The sequence below is a fragment of the Eurytemora carolleeae genome, unplaced genomic scaffold, assembly GCF_000591075.1.
Source record: "Eurytemora carolleeae unplaced genomic scaffold, Eaff_2.0 scaffold499, whole genome shotgun sequence".
In the NCBI taxonomy this organism is placed as follows: domain Eukaryota; kingdom Metazoa; phylum Arthropoda; class Copepoda; order Calanoida; family Temoridae; genus Eurytemora; species Eurytemora carolleeae.
Genome location: NW_019396389.1, coordinates 342,145 through 365,981, shown reverse-complemented (window position 1 = coordinate 365,981; position 23,837 = coordinate 342,145). Strand labels below are relative to the sequence as shown.

At 33.3% G+C, this 23,837-nt stretch overlaps 1 protein-coding gene across 2 annotated transcripts in view; it reads left to right on the top strand.

The window, feature by feature from the left end:
• The first annotated feature begins 231 nt into the window (after positions 1 to 231).
• Positions 232 to 23,837, top strand: part of LOC111702274 (uncharacterized) — a 31,565-nt gene continuing 7,959 nt past the window's right edge. For both annotated transcript variants that reach the window (XM_023473909.1, XM_023473910.1), the window contains exons 1-7: positions 232 to 339; positions 17,037 to 17,077; positions 17,234 to 19,518; positions 20,197 to 20,434; positions 20,611 to 20,710; positions 22,280 to 22,350; positions 23,038 to 23,162. In XM_023473909.1, coding sequence (XP_023329677.1) covers positions 337 to 339; positions 17,037 to 17,077; positions 17,234 to 19,518; positions 20,197 to 20,434; positions 20,611 to 20,710; positions 22,280 to 22,350; positions 23,038 to 23,162 — 2,863 coding nt within the window. In that variant the 5' untranslated portion in view covers positions 232 to 336. The remainder of the gene's footprint in view (positions 340 to 17,036; positions 17,078 to 17,233; positions 19,519 to 20,196; positions 20,435 to 20,610; positions 20,711 to 22,279; positions 22,351 to 23,037; positions 23,163 to 23,837) is intronic.

Sequence of the window (23,837 nt, the reverse complement as noted above, 5' to 3'; positions counted from 1 at the left end):
TTGATGCAAAAAATGATTATTCTATTTTGCATGAATCGTTTTAATTTGAAATGATTCTGCTCTTTAGAACATTATATAATGCATCGAGGGGTTTATATGACGGCTGGTAGAGGGGGGGGGGCGTCCAAGACGGGGAAGGGGGGTGGCAACATTTATTTCCTGTCATTATCAGAGAACTTATACAGTGGAGTGTTTAATCTAAACATATGTTTAATTCTGGGTTCAGTTTAGTTCAGTGGTTCAGGGAGAGAGGTTGGTTAGAACCAACCTATGCCATGATACACGAATATATTTAGTGATAAATAAAGTACATCAAGAGATACCTTTTCACCAAACATGGTAAATATATAAATACAATTCTATCTAGATTTTTTGGTTTTAGTTTAAAATCAAATCATACATTCTCTGAAAAAATGTAAAAATGCCTTTTTTTCAAATTTTTTTTTACAATTTTCATTTCTCCTGATTTGATTCTTAAACCATCATTTTTTGCGCAAAAACAACAACAACCGCTAGAAAAAAAACCAAAACATTTGATAAATCTAAAAATTTGAAAACCCTAAAATACTAAAAAGCTTTAAACCTTCGTGAAAAAAGTAAATACATAAGATAATTCTAATATATTTCTGATTCTCCAATACTCTTCAATCATTTGATATGTCTCAACGATAAATTAATGCCAATAGATATATTTAGTGTATTAAGTACAGTACAGTACAGTACAGTACAGTACAGTACAGGACAGTACTGTACAACTGAGTAGTACTTTGTACTACTAGGCGTTCATACCCTGAAGGGATAACTAGAATGAAGGGGATCAAGCATTGCTCTTTACAATATCATGATTAAGGATACTCCAAACAACAATTTCCAGCTCTGACAAAGCTTTTATAAATTGCTTTTATAATGCTAGAAAAAATAACAGAATAATAGGAATAACTAAAATTATATTATTAAATTTTCAAAATTAATTTTGGAAAGAATTATCTAGAGTGAAAACACATATTGTTACTTTACAGAGACAAAATACATTTTTTGCACAATTTTGAAACTCAAGAATTCAATTGTTAAGTATAAAATGATTAATGATAAATCGATAGAATTGCAAGTAAAATTTTATATAACACCTGCTGAGCAAAAACTCACTGAGAAAATTGGCGAAGAAACAGTTAGGATTAGAGAGATCGTCTTTGTTTCATAAATGTACATATGATTTATGATACATTTGATTCAAATCAAAGGTTCCTATTTTATATGTATAAACCCCATTCTATACTGCAGGGTTACCCATACAGGATGATACTTGAAACGACTGTACGGATTTGATTGATTGATAGATTTAATCGTTTTGCAGGCTTTTAATGAAAAATTATTCAGTTTACCATAAAAGACTTTAAAGACTACATTTTAACATAAGATCCTCGGAGTTAAATAGTTAATAGATCCTCATAAAAGTTTTATCCCTTGTGGGTATATATTTTCTGCATGCCTGTACAGTGTACAGTGTACAGTGTACAGTGTGTTGTATTATATTTAAGTAAAACATACATATTTAGGCATATTTAAAGGTTTTCGTCAAAAGTTCAGCAATTCAGGGGTTTTGTTAAAATAGCCGGATAAGCTATGCTTTATATCGTTACTTGAGTAAACCTTTTTTATCACCCTTTACAGAGTACAATACAGGTCGAATTCATACATCTGTTTTAATGATTAAGGGTAATTAGGTACAAATGGTTTTATTTAGGTTTACAATACCTTACAGGTTTAGACTTAAAATTAATATTATCTCATGTGTTAATTTAAATTGAATTACACTAAATTCAGAACTGTTAGATTCGTTAAGTTAAACAAATTAGAGACAAAAATTCAATCTAAAGGAATTGAGTGTTTGTCAACCTTGTCCCTATGTGTCTTGACAACAGCTGATATTTTAAACTTGGATAATTGAGTGAACAGAATTTTAAAATATATCTAAGGTCTACGACATTTAGTTGGAAAGAATAGGATTATAAAATCTGAGTTTTTGGCAGAGACTCAATTCCTTTGAGATAAGTTGTGTCGGGCTATCGATCAAACAATTTGGAATATATCAAAGCAAAAACAAATGGACATTTTTATGATACCCATATCAACATTATCCTTTACATTCTCTATTTTACTTAACCTTATATCTTTGCAACCTGATGTCAAAGACTTTACATATTTCAAACATACGAGTTCTGTTAGATCAACAAATCTACACAACTTTAAAGTATCAAAGAATAAAATGTTCAGGTTGCGAAATACAGAAACTAGAAAATAAAAGTTTTAAGCGGAAGTTAAATTTTTTTACAGAAAAATAATTTTTTCTTAATGTTGATTTTAAANGGAAAAAATTCCTGTTTGATTTAAATTTACATTCTACTCTCCTTTATTGCTTAATGGCTTCAGACTTCAGGGCTTCTTCCTTATTATTTTTCAGGGGATAAAATTGCATTATTTAAAATATTTAAATGTTTTGTGTACAACAGATAGATAGATATTGCATGGATTAATAGGTGGGGTATATGTTATATAATGTACATGGGAAAACTTCTACTTCCTGTATAATATACATGAAATATATAAAGATAATATGTGATACATTATAGTCATACTAAAGAAGGTTAGAATTACAAATAAGGACCTAAAAAAGAAAATTAATTTTCTTTGTTATCTTTCGCCCGCCGTCTAATTTTCTTTCTATTTCTTCTTCTCCCATCCTTTTTATCTCTTTCATCTGCACATGAAGTTACATTTTCTCTTTCTTTTACTCCGTCTTTTCCTTTCTATCTGATTCCACTTTCCTTTCCTTATCCTTTCTCCTTCTTTCTTCTTTCCCTCTCCCTCCTTAATACTTTTTCCTTCATAATTTTCTCACCTTTTTCTTCCCATTTCCTCCTCTTTTTATTTCCTTTTTTCCATTTACACCTTTGTTCCTTTTCCTCCTTTCTTTTCGTTTCCCTTCTCTACCCAACGAAATAGGAAAAAAAATGTTTAGTTTATGTGTGTCCTGCACTATATTAGTTTCGCGTAATTGTTTGTAATGTAAAGTTTGAACCATATGGTTTACTAATTCTGTATTATGTAAACCGTGTAAATTCACAGGGTGTCCACCGAAAAAAATACATCATTTTAGAAAACAATTTAATTTTTTCTCGTTCCCACACCTGTCTAGAAATCTCGAATTTATGAATGAATACTTCAAAGATTCAAAACAATGAATGGTTATTTCTAAAGTCACCCTGTATAAACCTCGAATTAAAAAACCATGAGTAAAACATAATATTTGGTTTCATAGTTTGCAGAAGATCCCAGTTTTACAGGGCTCCATATAATACATATATCAGAGGGGAATATTAGGGGTAACCAGGAAAATAATGTAGAGTTCAATAAAATTGAAGGACAAATAATGTTTCTCTCTCTCTGTAGGACAATTGATGTGTATAATACAATTGAATTGTAGGAAAAATGAAGTGTAGGAAAAATGAAGTGTAGGAAAAATGAAGTGATAAAAAATGAAGTGTAGGAAAAATGAAGTGCAGGAAAAATGCAGTGTAGAACAAATGATGTTTTCTCCTCTCTGTAGGACAAATGATGAGTATTACAAATTATATGTCGGAAAATGATGAATAGCACAAATTATGTGTTGGACAAATAATGTGTAGGACAAATGATGTGTAGGACAAATGATTGTAGGACAAATAATTGTAAAACAAATGACAACATAACAGAGGATATTACCACTAGGTGATATTTTTAGATTACGAGCTATCAATAGATAAACAGTTTTAGGAAAATGTAAATGTTGACAATCATATCTTACTGCTTTCCAATATTTGTTCTTTTGTTGTATATTCCTTGGAATTTTCTATTTTAAAATCCCAGACTTCTTTTCTGGAATTTGTATAAAAAGAAATATACCATTTTTAGACGGCAGGGTTCAAATTTATCATTAGAAATGTGTAATTAATGTACCCGCTTAACCCACTCACACGGCCTACAGGAAACTGATCTTAGTGGTTTCCTAGCTAAAATTGAATAATATCTTAAAACGAGTTAGGTTAGGTTATACTGGGTAGGTGGAGCTGGATTGTGGTAACATGGAGATATATAATGTTGAGTCAGTTTGAATCCATAAAAACGCGTGAGAAGGTTAAAATACACGATATTTTCTTAAAAACTACTCAATAACTAGTTGGGTTATCTTTTAGGTCATTTTCTTCTAGGCCAGTTTTCATAGCATCCTAATAACAATACTCAATACATCAAGTCTTGGTATAAAAATCAAAAATAAATGGAAAACGTCCGACGACTAAATTATTATTTTTCTTTTAAAAAGTTAAGAAAATATCCCAAACAAAAATCTTGATTTTCCTTCTTTTAAAAAAGGCAAATTAGTGTTGAGAGAATCCAACTACGAACTAATTATGTCGTTAACGAAGTAATTACTCTAATATTTCTTTATATAATGTGTTGTGTTGGGTATCACGTCAAATATTAACCTCAAACCTAGACTTCAAATCTAAACCTCAAACCTAAACCTCGCATATAAACCTCAAACCTAGACTTTAAATCTAAACCTCTAACCTAAACCTCGCATATAAACCTCAAACCTAGACTTCAAATCTAAACCTCTAACCTAAACCTCGCATATAAACCTCAAACCTAAACTTTAAATCTAAACCTCAAACCTAAACCTCGCATATAAACCTCAAACCTAAACCTCACATATAAACCTTAAACCTAAACCTCACATATATAAACCTCAAACCTAAACCTCACATATAAACCTCAAACTTAAACCTCAAATATGAACCTCAAACCTAGAGCTCAAATATGAATCTGAAACCTAAACTTCAGATCTAAACCTCAAATATAAACTTCAGATCTAAACCTAAACCTCAAACCAAATCTTAATATATAAACCTAAAACTCAAATATCAACCTCAAAACTAAACTTTAATTCGAATTTAAATCATAAAATCGAAACCTAAACCCTGAGCCTAAACCTAAACTTGATTCTTAATAAAAACTGAATCCTACCCCCCACCATCTCCCATCCCCCACACCCAACCTAAGCCTGAACATGAATCTAAACCTTAATTCTGACCCTGAACCTAAATCTAAACCTGAAGATGAATCTAAACCTTAATTCTGACCTGAAACATGAACCAGAACCTGTAATTTAAAGTTGAACTTGGAATCTATATATAAACTTTTGCCTTTATAAAATAGTTAAATTTGCTAAGATGGCAAATAAAAGAACCGAAAGAATTATTTCTTACTTTTTAGTAAAATATTCAAAAATTTAAAACCCATGATTATAAAAATGTTGTTCTCTCTAATTCTCAGAATTAAAATGCATCATACTTTGCCTTGACATTAAGAATAGTCTAATAACGTCAATATTTAACCAGAGGATAGATACACTTAAACAGCGCTATTATTCATGTAATTCTACTCTTATACCCCCCCCCCCGGCCTCACAACCATTTCGGCGACATTTCTGGCATATGAAAGGGAGTGTTAAAATTCAAACTTCTGGTGTCTGATATTCCTGTTAAAACGAGTTTTATTTTCCAAATTTGCTTGCAACGATCCTAGTTGATTCCTATTGAAGTACAAAAGACACATATTTGACAATTTTCTGTGAAAAACTGTATTGGTAGTGATTGTGTCTGTACAGTGGACAACATGTTTTTTTTAAATGTTTTTTTTTAAATTTTTTAGAAATTCATTTTAAATATAATAACGTTGGTTTCGAAGCAAAATTGTAAAATGTCTGGATTTTTTGGCGCAAGATCTTCTTTGTAAAAAAATCAGATTTGTGGTCAAGGAATTGTCACTGCCAAAAACTAAAATTATATTTCAAACTTGAAATATTAAAGGCCTAAGAGTTTCTAGGGGATTAGAAAATCAGAGTATGCGGCAAAAACTTAATTCCTTTTTACAAAACTGAACACAGTCCCTTTAAGATATTGCCACCGTTTATGTAATTTCACAGTTTAAAATACACTGGTCATGACATTTGTGTCCAATTCTAAGTTAACGCTTTTGTCAATTGAAACTAGAACTGGAATTTCTCTTTTTTCCTTGAAAAGTCCTTGATTCAATATTTAAAAGTTTAGTTTTGATTTCTACTGAAATTGTTAAAAAAGTTTATTTTGAAACCATATTCATGAATCTCTTCTTTATAGTTTATTTTATCAATATGTTTTAACATTTACATTTATCAATTTAACAGATGTACCTTTATTTATTTGCCTGCAATTCGAATTTATCTGTTTATATTCTATATTTTTATAATGCATTCAATCCGATGTAATTTAATGTTCCCACGTGAATAGGATAAGAGGATAGGAGGAGAGGATATATATATGGAATTGCATTTTGTTAATATTTTCTAAAATCCTCATAGAAATTCCTCTAGATTTCATAGATGATTTTATATATCCAGAAAATACTAGAAATTCTTCTAGATTTCAGAGATGATTTCATATATCTAGAAAATACTAGAAATTCCTCTAGATTTCAGAGATGATTTTATATATCTAGAAAATACTTGAAATTCTTTTAGAATTCATAAATGATATCTAGAAAATACTAGAAATTCTTTTAGAATTCATAGATGATTTCACATATCTAGAGAATACTTGAAATTATTCTAGAATTCATAGATGATTTTATATATCTAGAAAATACTAAATATTCTTCTAGAATTCATGGATAATTTCATATATTTAGAGAATAATAGAAATTATTCTAGATTTTATAATGATTTCATATATTTAGAGAATACTTGAAATTTTTCTAGAATGCATAGATAATTTCACATTTCTAGAGAATACTTTAAATTCTTCTAAATAGACTTGATCTTCTTTTTAACAAGTTTATTTCATATTAATTAAAGTAACATTTAAACTAAATAATATTCACGACATAGAATTAGGAAGAAAAAAGATTCTTAGCTCTTATGAGCTGCTTTACCCACGGTTCTCCATTGGGTAATATAAGTATCAAACGGCCACTCTGGGCCGTAGTAAATTTGAATTCGAACAGGACCTGCCCAGTTTGTACCGGCCTGCCAGAAAACAGCGTGTACTACCCCGATCCTATGGTACAGTACGTCGCCCTAACCAGACTAACATACGACAGGGGTCAATTTTCTCGCCATAGTCCCGTCGGAGGGCTAACTATGACAACTCCCATGGCGCGTTCCTGCCTTTAGGGTGAATATATGAAAAAGCATTTTAATATCAAGATAAATCTGCATTTTTACCTAAATACAAGTTAATAAATTAGTTAATCATCAAGCTAATAAGTTAGTTAATTTAATGATATTTTGTTGATATGTTCGAGGTTTAATTACAATAATTAACATGTGGGAACTATTTGGTAATTAGATAGATAGATAGATAGATAGAGAGATAGCAGGAATTTACTAGTTCAAAAACGCACGGCTGAACCAAAACTTAAAAAACGTATCTCTTGAATGGTTTGAAAGTAGATATTTGTGCTTTAAAAAAGATTTTATAAAGTTTGCGGGGTTTCTGATCAAGTTTTTCACCTCACTTTCCCAGAGGAATTCAATATAAAATATAATGTTAGGTTAGAGTTTCTAAAAATGAATGCACCTCCATTTTCCCAAGTTCCAATACTGTAAATGGTTGTTGAATGGGTAATGGCCATTATGCGAAACAAAATGCTGGATAAAGAAATTCTTATTTGTTGGGACTAAAAGGACGTTAGTATAAGATGAGTTAGGACTAATAGGACGTTAGCATAACATGAGTTAGGACTAATAGGACGTTAGTATAAGATGAGTTAGGACTAATAGGACGTTAGTATAACATGAGTTAGGACTAATAGGACGTTAGTATAAGATGAGCTAGGACTAATAGGACGTTAGTATAACATGAGTTAGGACTAATATGACGTTAGTATAAGATGAGTTCGGACTAATAGGACGTTAGTATAACATGAGTTAGGACTAATAGGACGTTAGTATAAGATAAGTCGGACTAATAGGACGGTAGTATAACATGAGTTAGGACTAATAGGACCGTTAGTATAAGATGAGTTACGACTAATAGGATCTTAATATAAGTTGACTTAGGCCCAATTTTAGGACATAGATATGAATAAGTTAGTAATTATATATGTAAAACCATTTTGGCTTAATTAAAATAGGACTTTTTTGGCCTAAAATTAAATGACATGGGATTGGTTAAAAATGAAATAAATGGGAATTATAGAACAGGAAAGAGCTACATAGAACTAGAATAATACTTGTAGAGCTACATAGAACTAGAATAATACTTGTAGAGCTACATAGAACTATGAATAGTACTTGTAGAGCTACATAGAACTAGAATAATACTTGTAGAGGTACATAGAACTAGAATAATACTTGTAGAACTACATAGAACAGAATAGTACTTGTAGAGCTACATAGAACTAGAATACTACTTGTAGAGCTACATAGAACAGAATAGTACTTGTAGAGCTAAATAGAACTAGAATAATACTTGTAGAGCTACATAGAACAGAATAGTACTTGTAGAGCTACATAGAACTAGAATAATATTTGTAGAGCTACATAGAACTAGAATAATACTTGTAGAGCTACATAGAACAGAATATTACTTGTAGAGCTAAACAGAACTTCAATGAGACTGGAAGCATTAAAAACATATCTAGGACGAAATTGTTGTATCCTGTGAACAGATGGTTGAAGATACAGGGACGGATACATTGATACAAGGTTGTGTAAACCAATAATGATAACCCTCAAGATTCTATATATACCCGGAGTATAGGAGCATGATTTGGTCAATCCTAGACCTGGAGATTATTTGTTCCTACGCTTGATTATAGATACCTAGAGTCGGGGTTAACAAGGTTAAGGCCAAGCTTATAATGGGTCCATCTGTGACAATTTAGGATGATTTTTCAAGTTCAAAAATGTTATTGTAGTTGTTGAAAAAGAAAAAATCGTAAATAGATCCAGTCTGCTATGCAAATACAATTTTAAGACCGGTATACATTGAAGGGTCACAATGCCTTGCCTTCCCTTTACCTTACTAACTTCCATATACATTTTTGTAGTCCGAGACATGTAGCTTTTGAGGTATAAATCACTTATTTTTAGCGTAGTTTATAAAAATAATTGGCAAAACTCTTATCGATGTTCGCGTGCAACGTTTGGATCACTGTAAGCGATTATATCAATATAATGAAAACGAATTTGGATTTTATTATTGATTTATTTCAAGCTTTTAAACTGCATGGATACACAAAAAAACGGAAACAAAGATAAGCTGTTAATTAGATAAGCTTTTCTTTAATTGCTTGTATACTTGTAATCCGTAAAAAAGCTTTATAACAATCAAAACTTAGATAACAAAATTTGTCTCCATTATATTGATATAATTGATTGCCACCAAAGTACAAAAAAGTTTCAAAATAAAACAATGATGTTTTTTTTATCTTTTTTCTGATTTTGATTTTTCAAGTCAGTGCAGTGGATATAATAATTCATCTTAATCTACTATTTGTCCAGGAGGGTTTAAATTATACTGGAGAAGGACGGAGAGTAAATAGTGCAATGATATATTTGTAATAAATCTTAACAAGTGATATAGGGTTAATTATAAAAACAATCATTTATTCTTTAAAGGGACTGTAAGCGTAATCATTTATTCTTAAAATGGACTGTAGTCGTAATCATTTAATTTTTAAAGGGACTGTAGGCGTAATCATTTATTCTGTAAAGGGACTGTAGGCGTAATCATTTACTCTTAAAATTGACTGTAGGCGTAATCATTTATTCCTTAAAGAGATTGTAGGCGTAATCATTTATTCTTTAAAGGGACTGTAAGCGTAATCATTTATTCTTTAAATGGACTGTAGGCGTAATCATTTAATTTTTAAAGGGACTGTAGGCGTAATCATTTATTCTGTAAAGAGACTGTAGGCGTAATCATTTATTCTTAAAATGGACTGTAGGCGTAATCATTTATTCCTTAAAGAGATTGTAGGCGTAATCATTTATTCTTTAAAGGAACTGCAGGCGTAAGCATTTATTCTTTAAAGGGACTATAGGCGTAATCATTTATTCTTTAAAGGTAATGTAGGCGTAATCATTTATTCTTTAAAGGGACTGTAGGCCTAATCATTTATTCTTAAAAGGGACTGTAGGCGTAATCATTTATTCTTAAAATGGACTGTAGGCGTAATCGTTTATTCTTTAAAGGAACTGTAGGCGTAATCATTTATTCTTTAAAGGGACTGTAGGCGTAATCATTTATTCTTTAAAGGGACTGTAGGCGTAATCATTTATTCTTTAAATGGAATGTAGGCGTAATCATTTATTCTTTAAAGGAACTGTAGGCGTAATCATTTATTCTTTAAATGGACTGTAGGCGTAATCATTTATTCTTTAAAGGGACTGTAGGCGTAATCATTTGTAGAGTGTCAGATTCCCAATAGTACCCTTTACAACTTTGACTGATTGGTTTTATATTTGAGAAATATTATTATTTGCTTTCTAATTCTTGAAAACCGCATTGGACAATTATTCTGGAGTTCGATGAACGCATGTAATTCGTCAGTTGAGTTTCGTTGTGAGTTGGACATTTCCCTTTTTGCATGGAGATTATTTGAACGGAATTGAGTCTTTGTTACAAACTCTGATTTTCCAATTCCTATCTTTGCAGTCCAATGTTGTAGACATTTGAAATTTTAAACTATGACTTCTGTCAGGTAAAATAATATAAGTTTGAAATATCAAAGGTTTACGACATAGGGTAAAAAAATATAGGGATTAGAAAATCAGAATTTGTGGCAAGGACTCTATTACTTACTTTTTAATATCAAAATGATTTCTTCACTGCAATTTATGCTTTGAACATCATAAAACTTCCCATACCACAGTAGATATAGAGTTATAGATTAATCTTCAAGTGAAAAAAAATAATTTATGCAAATAATGAATAAATAAAATGAATAAATGTAACGGAATGAATGAAAAGAGGGGTTTGACTCCTGTGGATTTATTAATTTAGAACTAAACCACAACTTTGATCTGACTTAACCAGCAACCAATTTACAGATTTATGGTTTATCAAAACTTTAATACAATATCAGCCCCTGTAGCTTCCTCATCAGGGGGGACTTTAAGCGTAATTTCAAGTTTCAATTGATATCTGATCTATGCCTGATCTGACAAAGCTTTTAAAGGACTGTAAAGGAAAATGAAAGGGTGTATAGGCTTAAAGCTAATCACTTTACCTCTTGATTGCGACCCATAAATAATACTATAAATTATATCTATTAAAAATAAAAATTATAAAATAATAATTAAAGAAAACCTAAGTTACAATTAGGTTTCTCTGGGATATCTTCGTTTTCAGATTGGTTGCGTATTTGCTAAATATAATCGGTTTACATCTACTATTTCTATACAAAATTGTATATATATGAATTTTCGTATAAAGGAATTGAGTTGTTGTCACAGACTCTTATTTTTAAATCCCTATATCTTAACAACCCAATGTTGTAGACCTTAGATATTTCAAACTATGACTTCTGTTATATCAAACAATCAAAGTTTGAAATGTCAAAGGTTTACATAATTTGGTTGTAGATATATATTTATTAGAAAATTGGGATTTGTTGCAAAGACTCAATTCCTTTGACACAGTTTTAAATCAATTTCTCGAGACAGGAACATCAGATATAACTTTCATGGGCCGCGAGAGTGATTAGCTTTCAGCCTATACCCCTTTTCATTTTTCCTTTACAGTCCCTTTAAGGATACTGTTTGAATCGGACAATGACATCTTTGAATGGAGAGTCACTCGAAATTACATTTACTGCAGTCCCTTTAAGGAGGAAGCTATGGGGTCTGAAGGGACTAAATACAACTTTTCACATAAAATTTGTACACAATCCCTTTAGAGTTTTTACTCCCTGAAATACTAATTAATCTTGAATTGCTCTCTATATAGTTGGGTTGGTTCTGATTCTATAGGTTCAATCTTTGGCTCAGTTTCTGACTTGATTTGATTATAATTGATTGAATACAGTTTCTCCGCAAGAAACAAAAACATCAAAAACAGTGGCAATAAAAACCTGCACAGGGTGAATACAAAATAAAGAATATTATCCTGTGCCTGTTGTAGTAATTGACGGGGCCATTCTTTTTAAACCCGAAACCATGTTTAGTGTGCATGGAAAAATGATTTTAAGATTTTTGTAAAATGTTTTCATGATTTGTAACTGGAACCTGTTGAAATTAAGTACAGGTTATAATCCTGTCACAGAACCCGTGGTTTTCCTAGATTCTTACTTTTCTGGTTGCACACTAGAACTGAGAAGCTCTAGATAATTTCTCCTCTGGCTTCATATGAGAAAAGTGTGTTAATCCTTCTCTGGTTCCATAGTAGAACTGAAAAGTTCCTTCTCCACTTGCAAAGGAAAAGCTTTAAACATTTCGTTCTCCGGTAGCTCACTAGAACTTGAAAGTTCTAAACACATTATTCTCTGTGTGCAATTTACAAAAGACAATACATTTTATATTTCTCGATTCATTTCTTTTTCCGGTTTCATGCATAACAGAGAAGTTCTAAACTCAATCTTCAGGGGCAAATATAAAAATTAGACTTTTCATTTCTCAAGATCTAAAGTAAAACAGAGAAGTTTTACAATTGTTGAACCGAGAAGTTCTGGACATGTTCCTCTCTGGAAGGTCGGAAAAAGTGAGATCTAGATCCTCGAGTGGAGAATCAAAAACATTCTAGGTTCTAGATTCTCTGGGTAAAGGGTAGAGAAGATAGTTCTAGATTCTAGGTTCTCTGTGTAGAGTGTAGAGAAAAGAGCTCTAGATATTAATTCTCTGGAGAGTAGAGAAGAAAGTTCTAGACTCTAGATACTCTGGGTAGAGATCAGGGAAGATAATTCTAGATTCTAGATTCTCTGGGTGGAGAGAAGAGAGTTCTAGATTCTAGAATATGTGGGTAGAGTGTAGAGAAGAGAGTTCACGATTCTTGATACTCCGGGTAGAGAGAAAAGAGGAGAGCTCTAGATTCTAGATACTCCGGGTGAAGAGTAAAGAAGAGAGTTCTAGTTTCTAGATACTCCGGGTGGAGAGAAGAGAGTTCTAGATTCTAGATACTCCGGGTGAAGAGTAGAGATGATAGTTCTAGTATCTAGATACTCCGGGTGGGGAGTAACGAAGAGAGCTCTAGATTCTAGATACTTCGGGTAGAAAGTAGAGAAGATAGTTCTAGATTCTAGATAATCCGGGTAGAAAGTAGAGAAGATACTTCTAGTTTCTAGATACTCCGGGTAGAAAGTAGAGAAGATAGTTCTAGTTTCTAGATAATCCGGGTAGAAAGTAGAGAAGATACTTCTAGATTCTAGATACTCCGGGTGGAGAGAAGAAATAAGAATTGCAGAGTCGTGGCTCCAGACATACCTCTTATCTTTCTTACACTACTCAGATCTTTCAACCCAAATAAACTTTCAGGACAGGAAATCTGTGTAAAAACGTGTTTATATATTTTCTCCAAGAAGCTTCTTTTCAAACTATTAAAGTAAGTATCGGCCCTCCTCCGTACTGGGAGAAAAGGTTTTCATACCTACTAGTTTAATCAATTTTATGGAGACAAATAAGAATGTTACTAGGAATGGTTTGGAGTTGCATTTTTGCATCTCAATGAAACATCTTGGTTTCTTTCTGGAATGTCTAGGTCGGTTTACGTAGAACTCTCTGTGTCAAAACTATGTCGAATGCATCTTTGTGGGAATATTTTACTCCAAATATATTTGATTTCTGACATACTGGCTGTTTTCGCGCGCAAAGTTTCAAATGTTGTCTTTCTAGCAAGGATGATTTTCCCTGGATATGTTTCCCGGATTTTATGAATACAATTTTACTTTTCACAGCGTGTCCAAACCATCGGAAAATTTAAAAGAAAATTTGTTATAAATGATGTATATGGTTGGGTTATATACAATACTAAGGGGAGGAGGGGGGCAGGTAGTATACCAAGGATTTGAAGACAGATAATTAATTTTAAAGGAGCTTCCATGGTATTTTTCAAAAAGGAAAAAGGGTAAATATATTGTAATAAAATTAAATGTATTTTTTAGAAATCGAGTGTAAGAAAATTTGAATATTTTTTTTTCATCTTGGACCGTGTACATTTTGAAGTATTGTAATATAACACTTTAAACCTAAAATTCAACCAATTAGAACAGTATAAAGTGCTTCTACCATTAAAGTGATTTAAAAAATATATTTTTTAATTAAATTACAATTTTATATTTATACTAGAAATTACAAAAGAAAAGTTTTAGAGAGCAGTACTTCAGAATTAGATAAGACATTGCACAAAAACAAAAACACGAAATTCTTAAGTTATTTTTCTGAAATTCGACTTCTATGTAAGTTTATAACATCGTGCGAAAAGACAAGCAATTTTTATATAAAAATATGTTTATTTAACCATAAAACATTCTTGATTAAAGGTCAATACAATCACACGCGAATATTTAGATTTATAAAATGAATATAAATAAGAAATAAACATTTTCGGGCGAGGTGTTAAAGCACTTAAAGGAAAGAGATATATATATCTTGATCCTTACTCCAGACTTGGATTCAGATCCAAGATATAATATTCTGATCCTTACTCCTGACTAGGGTTTAGATACAAGATATTATATCCTGATCCTTACTCCTGACTAGGGTTCAGATACAAGATATTATATCCTGATCCTTACTCCTGACTAGGGTTCAGATACAAGATATTATATCCTGATCCTTACTCCTGGCTAGGGTTCGGATACAAGATATTATATCCTGATCCTTACTCCTGGATACAAGATATTATATCCTGATCCTTACTCCTGGCTAGGGTTCGGATACAAGATATTATATTCTGCTCATTACTCCTGACTAGGGTTCAGATACAAGATATTATATTTTGCTCATTACTCCTGACTAGGGTTCAGATACAAGATATTATATTTTGCTCATTACTCCTGACTAGGGTTCAGATACAAGATATTATATCCTGATCCTTACTCCTGACCATGGTTCAGATACAAGATATTATATCTTGATCCTTACTCCTGACTAGGGTTCAGATACAAGATATTATATCCTGATCCTTACTCCTGGCTAGGGTTCGGAGAAAAGATATTATCATAATCGAATTACTTTCTTTCTCAAGCAGAAGATCTAAACAGGATCCGACGTGTGCAGGGGGACTCAGGAAAAAGAATATTACAAAAAACTCAACATTTTTCAATTTAGTTTCCAAATATCATGGGTAAAGATTTGACATTTAATGAAATGTTTGAGTGGAATCATAATATTTTTACGGTGAATTATTTCAAAACTTAAAAAATATAAATAAATGTGAAAATATTGAAATTTTTTAATAAAAAGAAATCTATTATAGTTTCTAATGATAACAGATGATAATTATTTTTAATTTTTCCAACAATTTTTTAATCTCGTGTATTAAAAACTCAAAGTTTAGCAAAAAAAATATTTTCCAATTTTGCAGTTTTTCTTTTTCTTTTTTATCGTGAATATTTAGAGAAGAGGATTATGGTAAAGTTAAATTTGTTTTTAAAAGTAAGCCTTAATCAGCTTAACGAGACCCTAAATATGATTTAAAATTAATTCAATTTTATAATTTTCAGGAGCCCTTTGATAAAATTTCTTGAAAATAATATCAACAAGAAATCTTTTAAATACTAAGTTTCATAATTATTTTGCAAAGGCAAATATGGTTGGAAAAACTCTTAATTTTGATCTAATTATTAAGATTAAAAACCAGTGGTGTTATATAGTGTGTACAGTTTAATGGTAATCTAATTTCAAGTGACTCTTCATGTAAACATTTGCAGTCATCGATTCACAACAGGAACTGTCTTAGGTTTTAGGACTTACGACATTAATTAGCTGGTATTTGCGGTTTATTTTTTTAACTCAAAATATTTAAATCTACAAATTATTATAGTGAAACATATAATAAAGAATAAGATAAGCTTCTCGTGATCGAGAATCAGTTTACCCTAACAGCATCGATTCAAAATCAGTTGAGTTCATCCTGAAGAAGATTGAAATAAGAATATTTTTGCTTTTAAGATAGATTTGGGTTTTATCAGTACTTGAATTAATGCTGTTTGGAAATCGATTAGTTCTCCGACAGACTAGGATGAGATATTATGGTTCAATCCCTACTCCTTAGGATAAAATAGTTTAAAGAAGAGAGGAAGAGGGTTAGATTTATATCGGTTAGTCTCTTCAAGATAAACTATTTGAAGAGATATTTTTAGAAATTTAGATAATTTATTATCAGGAGAAAAATTAATTATAAGTTATCAGAGGACATTTTCATATGGCTGTTAAGCTAATTAAGTTTAATTTTGTTTCTAATTAGCAATATTTGTTCTGAAATATTTTATTAATTACTAGCAGAAAGCACGTTAAAAAAAGATTTGAAAAAAAATATTACGTTGCCCGTAAAAAAATATTTGAAAAAAAATTTTAAACAAAAAAAATGGAATTTTTTTTCTTTTTACCCCCGCTTCCCATGAGTGTCCACAAAAAAATGCAGCCCATTTGGTCCAGGCGCTTGGCCAGCTATAGGGAACATATGTATGAATTGCTTGTTTTATTATATTAGAATTTTAATTTACAAATGAATTAAATTTTTGCCACTAACTTAAACTTTCTAGTTCCTATATCTTTGCAATCTAATAGTGTAAACCTGTGATATTTAAAACTTGATTATTTGATTTTGCAGAGTTCATAGTTTGTAATATCAAAAGTCTACCACATTGGGTTGCAAAGATATAGGGATTAGAAAATAAGAGTTTGTGGCAAAGTTTCAATTCATTTCTGTTAAAATAAAAAAATTATTGATTAAAACCACGTTTTACTGTAGCACAACTTTTAATTAAAAAAATATTAATTTTTAAAAATTTTTCAGGTTTGCTTTCACTACCTCTCAATCTTGTTCCTAGCTCTAGGGTAAAGACCAAAACAAACATTTTATTCTTCCAAAACTAAAACAATCCTAAATGTATCCTAAAACTTTTAAATAAATGTATTAAAGAAGTTATTGTTAACATTTTTTGTTTTTTTTTCCCTTAAAATCCTTTAATATTGAAGTTTTGGATTGTATAGACCGTATCCTGGTTCCTCCAGTCTAGCAGCGGGACCATCACATTTCTCCCAGCTCCTACAGGCTACTGGAGTTTACAAGGATGGAGATAAACCAAGAACTACACCTAAACCAGAGGAAGCAGTCTTTCCTCAAGCAGAGAAACTCACTAGTAACGAAACCACAGTGGAAAAACCCGACGCTAAAATAAAAGGTGGAAAGAAAAAACCCGAAGGGGGTTTAAGAAATCTTCCGCATAGTCCTTCCTATCCGGAGATACCATATCCAACTCCGTCCAACCTTGGATTCCCTCCGGTAGGATCATTCTTCTCTAACTTTGAGAAGAGCGTTAAGTGGGACGGAAAACTTGAAGAGAGAACGAAAAGAGAAGCAGACCCCAACCTTCTCCCTGGTCATGGTGAGCATCATCCTCATCATCCTGCTCATGAAGAACACCTGGTAATTGACCATGATGGACATATCACCCCTGTAGCCTTGGTTCGGGTTCCAACTCCAGCACCTCTGGGTGGTCATCATGTTACTATCTCTACCCCAACTCATCACATAAGTCACGGAATACTGGATCATGGAACTCATCATGCAGTTCATAAAGAACATCATCAGGTTCATGGAGAAGAATATCATGTTCCTCATGAGGCACATCATGCTCCACATGCAGCGCATCACGCACCTCATGAAGCACACCATCCACCACAAGAAGCTCATCACGATCCTCATGATATCCATCACTCCCCAAAGACGGTTTCGCATGGTCTTCCAATCCTGATAGAGTCTAAAGGAGATGTAGGACACTATACTCCAACTCCTCATCATTCTATCTCCGGGTACCCTAAACCTGCTCACGGAGGAACCCTAGAGGAGATCTTTGGAGTTGGACCAGGATACACTCCTGCTCCGTATCATCCCACTCCTGTTCCATACCACCCTACTCCTGCTCCGTACCATCCTGTACATCCAGCCTACCATAATCCTGAACCTGCCTACCATCCTCCAACTCCAGTTTATCACGCTCCTCCTACTCCTGCATACCACCCACCTGAACCCGCCTATGCCCCTCCCACACCAGTTTATCATGCCCCTGAACCTGCATACGCCCCTCCTACTCCGGCATATCACGCCCCTGAACCTGCATACGCCCCTCCTACTCCAGAATACCACGCCCCTGAACCTGCCTACGCCCCTCCTACTCCGGAATACCACGCCCCTGAACCTGCCTACGCCCCTCCTACTCCGGGATACCACGTACCTGAGTATGCGCCGGACTTTAAACATCCTACCGGAGATTATATACCTCCTACAGCAAAAATGGCGGGTCATCCCTTCAGTCTAGAGCATGTATTTGGTATACCTATGCCAAACTACTATATGGAGAAGTATCCACATATGGCGCATTCTATTCATCATCCTGACCACCATGTAGTTGATACCTATGCCGAACCTGCTCCTGTTTATCATCCACCAAAAGTTTATGATCACCCTGTCTCCGGATATCCTAAACCTGAACATGGAGCATCATTAGAGGAGATATTTGGGGTTCCAACCAAATATCATCCTGCAGTGAAACCTTCCTACCATGAGCCTGAACATCATATCATCACAGTTATGCATCCTCCAGAGCTAAAATATGTTGAACCTAAACCTGAATATCATGCTCCCAAACCCGAGTACCATGTACCCAAGCCTGAATACCATGCTCCTAAACCTGAATATCATGCGCCAAAACCTGAATATCATTCACCAAAACCGGAATATCATGCGCCAAAACCTGAATATCATGCTCCTAAGCCTGAATATCATGCCCCCAAACCGGAGTACCATGTACCCAAGCCTGAATATCATGCACCTAAACCTGAATATCATGCACCCGAACCTGTCTATCATGAATCTGGACACGGATACGCTCCGCCCCATAATGGTGGATCATTAGAGGAGATATTTGGGATCGGATCACACCCCCTACCATCAGTTTATGTTACTCCTAAACCAGATTATCATCCCACCACTTACAAACCTAAGATGCCGGAGTATGTAAACAAGGATTACAAATCTCTCCCTGATCCTGGTTATGTTCTCCACTACCTCCCGTATGATGATTACCAACCCCATCATTCGAAATCCATTGATCATCCCCCTCCTGTTCCTCATCATCCCGGAGCAGCTCACATCCTTGTTCCTGGAAACCATCCTCTTCCTCCTCCTGACCTCTTTCCTTCTCCTCTCTCCGCCCATCCTGATGTAAAGTCCTTAACTCTTTTCCGGGGTGCAAGGGTTAAACGTTCTGAATCAGGTCAGTTTATCCAGGTCCATAAATATACTGAGCACTTAGCAGAAAATAACATTGACTTTATAAATGCTGAGGAGTCACAACTTCTCGGTTCATTTAATTCCTCAGATCTTGATTTATGTATACACTTAAACACTGCGGATAGGAACTGGAAACCGTGCTTGTTCAGTAATGGTAATATAACGGGGTTTGTAGTTAATGCACCCTCTTCACTTGCATCTTTAGCAAACCTTCCCAAAAATAATTTTCTCCCGTCTGACGGAAATCACCTTTCACTCTCTGTAAATAGTGCATCCCATCCTTCTCCTTCTATCCATACCTTTCCTCTTTTACTTAGTCTTCCTGGATCCGTCCCAACTACTCCGTCCTGGAGGTTTCCCACTGAGGGTACTACCAAACCTACCCAGGATTGGTTCTCCGCCTCCACTCAACCAACGACAGTCTATTTTGATCCCAGATTAAGTACAACTCCAGCTCCGATGAAAAGTTCAGGAAACTTTGAGAAATTAACAAATAATATGATTTCCACTAAACTAATAACTAACACACCCAACCTTCTTCTTCCAGGTTCAGGATTTAAAACTAGCAATGATGACATCTCTTTCTTTATTTCAAAATCTAATTCAAAAACTAACACTACTAACTCAGCGGATAGTAAACCCATGTCTAATCATGTTTTAGCAGCAACAAAGGAGGAATTGCTCCGTCAGATTAAGGAAAAAGGGAGTCAGTTGGAGAAACAGAGACTTCTTCATCAAATCAAGTTAAAGGAGAACCAGCTCCAGAAGCTTCTGGCAGGGATAAACCAGGACGAGTTTAAGGTTCCTGACTCCGGGACCTGGAAGATACAATCTCAGGTTCTGGACGGGAAAGAAGTTCCTGCTGGAGAGTGGATAATACCGTCCTCTAACCCTGACAGGGAAATATAAATGGAAAGATGAGGAATATTGTTTAGTAAAGAATTACAAATAATTTTGCAATAGTTTTCCTATAGTTTAGTCCTCCAGGGGTTGCTGGAGGAGGAAGGAAGGACATAACTAAATCTTTAAATTACAGAAGCTTAAGCAAAGTATTTATATTATGAACCCAACCTAGAACCCCCGTCCCTCTCCTCTCCCCAGCTCCGGGTTCTAATCAGAACCAGGTTTCAGAGTTTAGGAATCCTGCAGGCTTCAATGAGTCCACACTTCTCAAGGTATAAACAATAATAAATTACCCCCCCCCCCTTCCTCCCTTCCGGCATCAATAGCTTTATTCTTTTACCGGGTTGGATTCTGTAATTATTTAATTATGATCAGCACTGTGCACTCCGCAGTCCGAACCATTACATTGCAATCTTGAAATATTTCCTGGTGGAACAAAAAACAGCTTTTCAGTTTCACCGCAACTAAAAAAAATAAGAAAACATCAGATTAAAATATTAATTCTTAATAAAACCCAGAAACCCTGATGTTGTTGAGAAGGAATTTGTTGATTTAATTAAGAAACTTTAACTGCATAAAAATGCATTAATTTGTTTTTATTTTAAAAAGGGTTTTAATAAAAATTGCTGGGAAACTGATTCCTATTGAAAGTTACTTTTTGAGGGAAGAAATCCACATTACGAACCTTAACCTCATTTATCCCTAATCTAATATGTCTAACTTAAAACTGAAATTTCTTTAACCTGAACCTAAATCTGATGTATCTTTAACCGAATCCGTAAAAATCCTGAATCTAAAACCAATATATCTTGAACATATAATTATATTTACTTTACCAATCCCCGAAACATCCTGAACCCAAACCTAATAAATAACCTGAACCATTAAAGCTGACATACCTTGAACATTTTACCTGATTAATCTTGAACCTCAACTTGATATATTCCGAAACCAAACTTGATATGTCTTGACCTCAAAGATAATATATCCTGAACCTGAACCTGATATATCCTGAATGTAAACCTGATATATCCTAAACTTTAACCTAATATATCCTAAACTTAAACCTGATATGTCTTGAACCTAAGAATGATATATCCTGAACCTTTAAGCTGATAAAGCTGAACATTATACATGATGTATGAACCTAAACCTGATATATTCCGAAACTAAACCTTTTGTTTGTATGATATATCCTGAACCTGAACCTGATTTTGAATTTAACCTGATATATTCTGATATTAAGACTGATATGTCTTGAACCTTAAAGATGGTATATCCTGAACCTACACCTGATATATCCTGAACCTAAACCCTGAGATATCTAAATATATCCTGAACCTACACCTGATATATCCTGAACCTAAACCCTGAGATATCTAGAACCTTAAAGATAATATATCCTGAACCTACACCTGATATATCCTGAACTTAAACTTGATATGTCTTGAACCTTAAAGATAATATATCCTGAACCTACACATGATATATCCTGAACCTAAACCCTGAGATATCTAGAACCTTAAAGATAATATATCCTGAACCTACACCTGATATATCCTGAACTTAAGCGTGATATGTCTTGAACCTCAAAGATAATATATCCTGAACCTACACCTGATATATCCTGAACTTAAGCGTGATATGTCTTGAACCTTAAAGATAATATATCCTGAACCTACACCTGATATATCCTAAACTTAAGCCTGATATGTCTTGAACCTTAAAGATAATATATCCTGAACCTAAAACTGATATATCCTGAACCTAAAACGTGATATATCCTGACCTAAAATCTGAGATATATTAAACCCAAACCTAATTAATTCTGTTCCTATCAGGAGAACCGTCTCCAACCAACCGGAGAAGATTTACGTCATCTTATTCAACATTTCTCAGATAAAGAGTTCAGGCGAGATTTAACTTATATCCTTAAGTCCAGGGTTTCAATACAAAATCTTTGCAAATATTTCACTAAACCACAAGTTTAGCCTAAACCCATGAATTCCATGTAGAAATGGACGTTTTAAACATTCAAGGTTTGTCTTTTATTACACAAGAATCGGAGATATTTTTGAGGTATTGCCACAAATTCGAATTTTCTAATCCCCACATCTTTGTGACCTGATGGCGTAGACCTTAAATATTTCAAACTAGGTTATTTGATCTTACTGAGTTCGTAAATAGTTGAAATTATCTACATTGGGTTGCAATGATATATCGGACTAGACAATTATGTCACGACATTGTTCAAAAAAGAAGAAGGCAAATCAAAAAGATTAAACGGATCGGTTAAATTTTGTTTATCATCTTTTTAGTAAATATGTTCAACGTAATAAAAGCTAGCTTGTCAGAAACATCTGAAGCGAGAAAACCTGAAATGTGTAGGAACGAACCATAAAGTTTTCCCCATCTCTAATTCTAAGATATGTAAATTGTAGTTTGAAATCGGTTAGAATTGTGATGCAGAGTCTCAAAAATTCTAAATATTCCTAAATATTCTTATTTTACAATGTTGAACACAATTCCTTGTACTTGAAACAGAAATTTGGGTGTACTATGAACAGATTTAATTGCTGGTGTACTATGTACTGTTCAGGGCCCCGGATGGAGGGGGTTGGAATATCCGGGAATCGTTTCAATCTGTGACAGTTTCTCCGGGTACAAACCCAACCCGCTTGATAAATCCTACTCCTAAATCTACTGATCTACAGAGACTGCTAGGTATCCGATAAATAATTAATGTTTTCATCATATACAATTAAACTTTAATAATAGTTTTTGTTTAAATTTGCAGAAACCATTACTATTAATTGGCCACTTTTTTCCTGCACAGATTACACAGATAAGACAAGATATGTAGTTGTAGTTCAGTAAATGTTGTACAATACAACTTCTGGACGTACTTATACTGTAGGGAATCGGGCCGTAAAAAAAATCAAATGATGAAGAAGGAAAAAATCTAAAAATCTGCAAGTTTATAAAATTATATATATCATACAAATATAATCTCAACTACGATATATGGTGTCCTATCTTTTTATCATTTAATTCCTAATGTTCCAACTAATATACAACTGCAATATATAGTTTCCTATCTGTATATTCTTTGCTTCCTGATGTTCCATCTAATATACAACTGCAATATCTAGTGTCCTATCTGTATATTCTTTGCTTCCTTATGTTCTATCTAATATACAACTGCAATATCTGGTGTCCTATCTGTATATTCTTTGCTTCCTGATGTTCTATCTAATATACAACTGCAATATCTGGTGTCCTATCTGTATATTCTTTGCTTCCTGATGTCTTATCTATAATACAACTACCATACGTGAAATCCTATCTGTGTATTCTTTGATTCTTGATGTCCTATATATATTATACAACTGCGTATCT